At 39.7% G+C, this 6,304-nt stretch overlaps 1 protein-coding gene across 1 annotated transcript; it reads right to left on the minus strand.

Moving 5' to 3' along the window:
• Window positions 1–3,332: 3,332 nt before the first annotated feature.
• Window positions 3,333–4,043, minus strand: LOC120049160 (GTPase IMAP family member 7-like). Its single transcript, XM_038995387.1, has 2 exons — window positions 4,013–4,043; window positions 3,333–3,919 (listed from the first exon to the last, which is right to left on the minus strand). Exons 1-2 carry the CDS (start codon window positions 4,041–4,043, stop codon window positions 3,333–3,335), a joined length of 618 nt encoding a protein of 205 aa, XP_038851315.1.
• Window positions 4,044–6,304: the final 2,261 nt, after the last annotated feature.

The raw sequence follows: 6,304 nt of genomic DNA on the forward strand, positions 1-6,304 counted from the left end.
GTGACAGTGATACTAGCCAGAGCAGTGACAGTGATACTAGCCAGAGCAGTGATACTAGCCAGAGCAGTGACACTAGCCAGAGCAGTGATACTAGCCAGAGCAGTGATACTAGCCAGAGCAGTGATACTAGCCAGAGCAGTGATACTAGCCAGAGCAGTGATAGTGATACTAGCCAGAGCAGTGACACTAGCCAGAGCAGTGATACTAGCCAGAGCAGTGATACTAGCCAGAGCAGTGACACTAGCCAGAGCAGTGACACTAGCCAAAGCAGTGATACTAGCCAAAGCAGTGATACTAGCCAAAGCAGTGACAGTGATACTAGCCAGGGCAGTGATACTAGCCAGAGCAGTGATACTAGCCAGAGCAGTGATAGTGATACTAGCAAGAGCAGTGATACTAGCCAGAGCGGTGATACTAGCCAGAGCGGTGATACTAGCCAGAGCGGTGATACTAGCCAGAGCAGTGATACTAGCCAGAGCAGTGACAGTGATACTAGCCAGAGCAGTGATACTAGCCAGAGCAGTGATACTAGCCAGAGCAGTGACACTAGCCAGAGCAGTGATACTAGCCAGAGCAGTGATACTAGCCAGAGCAGTGATACTAGCCAGAGCAGTGATACTAGCCAGAGCAGTGACACTAGCCAGAGCAGTGACACTAGCCAGAGCAGTGACACTAGCCAGAGCAGTGACACTAGCCAGAGCAGTGATACTAGCAAGAGCAGTGATACTAGCCAGAGCAGTGACAGTGAAACTAGCCAGAGCAGTGACAGTGAAACTAGCCAGAGCAGTGACAGTGATACTTGCCAGAGCAGTGATACTAGCCGGGAGCAGTGACAGTGATAACAGCCAGAGCAGTGACACTAGCCAGAGCAGTGACAGTGACACTAGCCAGAGCAGTGACAGTGACACTAGCCAGAGCAGTGACAGTGACACTAGCCAGAGCAGTGACAGTGACACTAGCCAGAGCAGTGACACTAGCCAGAGCAGTGACAGTGATACTAGCCAGAGCAGTGACAGTGACACTAGCCAGAGCAGTGACACTAGCCAGAGCAGTGACAGTGATACTAGCCAGAGCAGTGACAGTGATACTAGCCAGAGCAGTGATACTAGCCAGAGCAGTGACAGTGATACTAGCCAGAGAAGTGATACTAGCCAGAGCAGTAATACTAGCCAGAGCAGTGATACTAGCCAGAGCAGTGACAGTGATACTATCAAAAGCAGTGATACTAGCCAGAGCAGTGGCAGTGATACTAGCCAGAGCAGTGATACTAGCCAGAGCAGTGATACTAACCAGAGCAGTGACAGTGATACTAGCCAGAGCAGTGATACTAGCCAGAGCAGTGACAGTGATACTATCAAAAGCAGTGATACTAGCCAGAGCAGTGACAGTAATACTATCAAAAGCAGTGATACTAGCCAGAGCAGTGACAGTAATACTATCAAAAGCAGTGATACTAGGCAGAGCAGTGACAGTGACACTAGCCAGAGCGATCTAACCAAAGAAACAGACAGAAATAGGAGGGGCAATCAACAAGGTAATGGAGTCCAGGTGAGTCCAATGATGCGCTGCTGAGCATGATGGTGGGCACAACAATGGTGACAGGTGTGCGTAATGAAGGCAGTCTTGCACCATCGAGAGGGAGAGCTGGAGCAGGCGTGACAGGGTCAGTACCTTCTTTCTGTGTCAGACTGAAGCGTTGAAGAGTAGTTATTGTGATCACTTTGCACATAGATCCAACGTCTGTGCCAAGCGCAGACAGGTTCTAAATATAAGATTTCCCCTGAAATAACATTGTACTTATCTGGTATATCAACCAGCAAAAATACAGGTGAACTTTCTGCGTAGGGATCTCACCTATTCAATAAACAGCAATTACTTTTGTATGTTTTTACTTCGTCTATTTTCTATGAATTTGTATTAATTGTATTTAAAAAATACTTTGTTAATTTCAATTACTTTCCAACCCATATCAGTTGTATAAATACAACCAACTGTTATTGGTTCACGGACCTCACCTATAAATCATGACAAATACCTTTGTATTTTTTGACTTTGTGTCACGAATAGCGTCAGGGTGGAAATGACCGGACCAAGGTGCAGCGTGGTGACCGTACATTTTCTTTTAATGTTATAAATGTCACCAACAAAACACAACAGTGAAACTGACTAGTGCTATACAGGCCGCTATACAGGCCATTAACACAGACAACTACCCACAACTAAGGTGGGAAAAACAGGCTGCCTAAGTATGATTCCCAATCAGAGACAACGATAGACAGCTGTCCCTGATTGAGAACCATACCCGGCCAAAACATAGAAACAGAAAACATAGAAATAAAGAAACTAGAATGCCCACCCTAGTCACACCCTGGCCTAACCAAAATAGAGAATAAAAGCCTCTCTTTGGCCAGGGTGTGACACTTTGTCTATTTTCTATTCATTTTAATTGACTTTATGTTAAAAAAAATACTTCAGGTGCATCTATGTCAACAGACACAACAGACATTCAAAAGGCCTTGTGAACTTTCATTAATACTTGATTTGAAAATATTTCAAAAATACTTCCTTAAATTAGTTCTATTGGGGGTCCAAGATAGAGGTCTACAAGTTTTTTTGCAGGACGCCAACGATATGGCTTCCCACGAGCGCTAAATATGGAAAATCATCACAATGCAGTGATCATTCACTTTTGATTACTTCAACTTGAAGTTCAAGTTTGACAACAAACTGCTCAAAAACAAGTCTCCGTTGTGCAGTATGCCCATCTATTGAATATGATTTACCATATATAGAAATGCTAGATTATTTATTTATTTGACAGGGACAATGCACATCAATCAACATTTCTGTCAATGTGACAGATTTTGCCAGCTGGATAGTTTTTATCCGCCAGATAAGAGAGTGACATTTAGCATCACAAACAATTTACATTTAAAAAAGGTCCCTAAATGGGATTTAAAATAATTGTGAAAAAGAAAATACACTAAATATAAACAACCAAATAGTACAAACAGCAACAAATGTGTTAATTATTACATATTGCGAATATAATGTTAAGTATATATAGTATGCCTTATGATGCTTAAAGAACAATCGTTGTTGATCATTTATTACTTTATTGTTGACAAACATTTGGTGGTTAAAGATACCATTCCCATGTATTGTGACATTCCAGAGACATTTGGGATTAACCTATCGACAACATATAGTATAACTGAAAATAAATACAACATGCATATTGTCATTTTAGCAAAGCTCATTATATATTCAATAAACAATGTGTTATTTATTGGAAAAAACATGTACATTTCATGTTGGTGTAAATGTTATCCTTAATCTACATGGTGATGGTCATAGATCCCTTCCACTGCCACCAATTCATCAATCTTCCTGACCAGCTCAACAACTTGATCTCTCCTACGACTTTTGTTGTTGAAAACATGGTATCTGCCAGAACAGCGACGTATAATGTCTTTAAGATTTGGATGACCATCACGTACAAAGTCTTGTATTGTTATCCCCCCAAGTTGATCACTGTGAGTAAAGAGCACAATCATGTGCCTGTAAAGCTCTGGAAAGAGATCCTCAACGTTATCAACAGATTTCTGATCATCATCACTCCATGTCCCCAACTTCATCACCAACAGGAAGACATGAGGACCAGGGGATGAGACTTCAAGACACTTCAGTACTTCTCTTTGGATATACCCTGGTTTCCTACTACCATCTGTGTCTAACACTCCTGGTGTGTCCACCACATTTAACCATCTGTTTTCTCGAACCCTTTCTTCCCTACATTTATCAGTCACTGAGGTAGACATGGGTGCTGATGTAAATAAATGTTTTCCTACAATGGTGTTTCCACTTGAACTTTTACCAGATCCAGTTTTTCCAATCAACACAATTCTCAGGTCATGACCTGCAAACATAATACATTGTTAATGATCAATTCACTCAAAACCAGTAAAGAAATGTACAGGATCTGAACTGCAAAGTTACAATCAATTCTCACCTGCAGGCACTTGAGACAAGAAGGAACCCATTGTCTTGATGAAGTTGAAAATGAATGAAGAGAAAGAGCTTTTTCCAATGTTATATCCCCCAAGCTCTCTTAGAACCGCCCACACAGCTTCTCTCTACAATACAGTATATATAAAGGAAGATGCTAAACCGTTTCAGATTTTTACAGACCATGTGTTGAAGACCTCCCTGTGGACTTTTTTTATACCACGTCTATAATTGTTTGAAAAGTGAAAGTCTATTGAAAAAGGTATTGAAACTTTTTTCACAGTCAACTTGTCAATGATCAGATAACTAATGAACAACAGGAAAAGTCAGAGTACCTGTAGTGACATGTTATTTGAATGTCAGCATGTGTTGAATACCCAGGGTAAAGGTCCATTCCTTTTCTCTTTTCAGGCGTTTTGTATCTGTGACAAGCAGTTTCTGGCGAAACAAGAAGAGGAACATGTCACAAAGTAAGTGTTACTTTTTAAATGATTTAAGCCTACAATTTTTATGTAAATGCATTTTCATATTTATGTACAGTTTCATTTAGCACATACACCTTGAGCTGTTTTTAGAACAGATGCAGAATATTTCTCATAGTTGATTGCTCCTCTTAATGTTTAATCAGGTGAAAATCATCCCGGTCAAGAGAACCATGAAAGCAACATTTTGAACATTGTGTTACTGGGACAAGCAGGTAGTGGAAAGAGTGCTAGTGGAAACACAATCCTGGGCACAACCTGTTTTAAGTCAGAAAAAAACTCTTCACCAGTTACTAGTGAGTGTCAGGTAAAACAGAGACAGAGGTCAGGAAAAGAGTTTAGGGTCATTGATACTCCAGACTTCTTCCATGAATGTGTTGAAAATTCAGACAAACATGTTGAAGATTGTAAAATGCACTGTCGTATTGGGTCTTGTGTGTACTTACTGGTAATTCAGATTGGCCGATTCACAGAGGGCGAGAGAAAGATATTAAAACAATTGGAAGAAGCCTTGGGTGAAATCAAAAATAAAACGATTGTACTCTTTACTCATGGAGAGAACCTGGAAGTTGTCACCTTTGATCAGTTCATCAAAGAAGCTGACCCTCATCTGAAAGAAATACTACGTCTCTGTGGGGACAGGTGCCATCTGTTCAGAAACACTAGCACAGACCGCCATCAGGTAAAGGAGCTGAGCAGGACGATTTCCAGTTTGGCGGGCTTTCAAAGGATTCCAGATTTACAGGATTGGGGAATTATGAATGTAATTTCAATTTTGAGGCATAGAATGTACTCTTTATTTGAATGGATGAGAAATGTACTCAATATATAGCTCCATAGATTGTTAAACCTATTTTGATCATTTATATCAATTATAACTATGAAGCTTTCAGTTATGAATAACTGTGCATTTGTTCTAGATTCTGTTGAACTGTTTATAGCCACTGACAGATATTGAGAAGAGTGTAAGCTTAGTATACTTTTTTGACCCAAATGTTTATATTTTGTGACTTGTTTTACTGTTGTTTTAAAAAAGAAAACAAGCTGTATTCTGTTTTTCTTGTAAGATAACAGCATCACTGTGCTCTGAGAATGCATAGTTGATTAGTGTAATCAATAAACCAATGTTTATGATATAAAAAAGGAGATACTCACCATTGATTTACTCTCTGCTGTTAAGTCACACAGGAATTAGCTCAATGTGTTACAGGAGGAAATGAAATGCTGAAAGGAATTGTAAATATGAAGTGCAATGGTAAACCTGAGGAAGCACTGACACTTCACCATATTAAAATATGTTATGGTAATATGCATTTGAGTCTCATTTTAATAGTTTGTTGACCCTTTAAAAACTTAAAACAAGATATTCCATGAACAACTAAGTTCAATAAAAGAACCAAAGGATTCAATTAAGCTATTATCTCAAAATCTCTGAGGACTTTATACAGTAAAGCAGACCGTGTGTATATACAGTTGAAGTCGGAGGTTTACATACACTTAGGTTGGAGTCATTCAAACTTGTTTTTCAACCACTCCACAAATTTCTTGTTAACAAACTATAGTTTTGGCAAGTCGGTTAGAACATCTACTTTGTGCATGACACAAGTAATTTTTCCAACAATTGTTTACAGACAAGATTATTTCACTTATAATTTACTGTATCACAATTCCAGTGGGTCAGAAGTTTACATACACTAAGTTGACTGTGCCTTTAAACAGCTTGGAAAATTCCAGAAAATTATGTCATGGCTTTAGAAGCTTCTGATCGGCTAATTGACATCATTTGAGTCAATTGGAGGTGTACCTGTGGATGT

Source organism: Salvelinus namaycush, chromosome 6 (assembly GCF_016432855.1).
Source record: "Salvelinus namaycush isolate Seneca chromosome 6, SaNama_1.0, whole genome shotgun sequence".
Taxonomy (NCBI): Eukaryota; Metazoa; Chordata; class Actinopteri; order Salmoniformes; family Salmonidae; genus Salvelinus; species Salvelinus namaycush.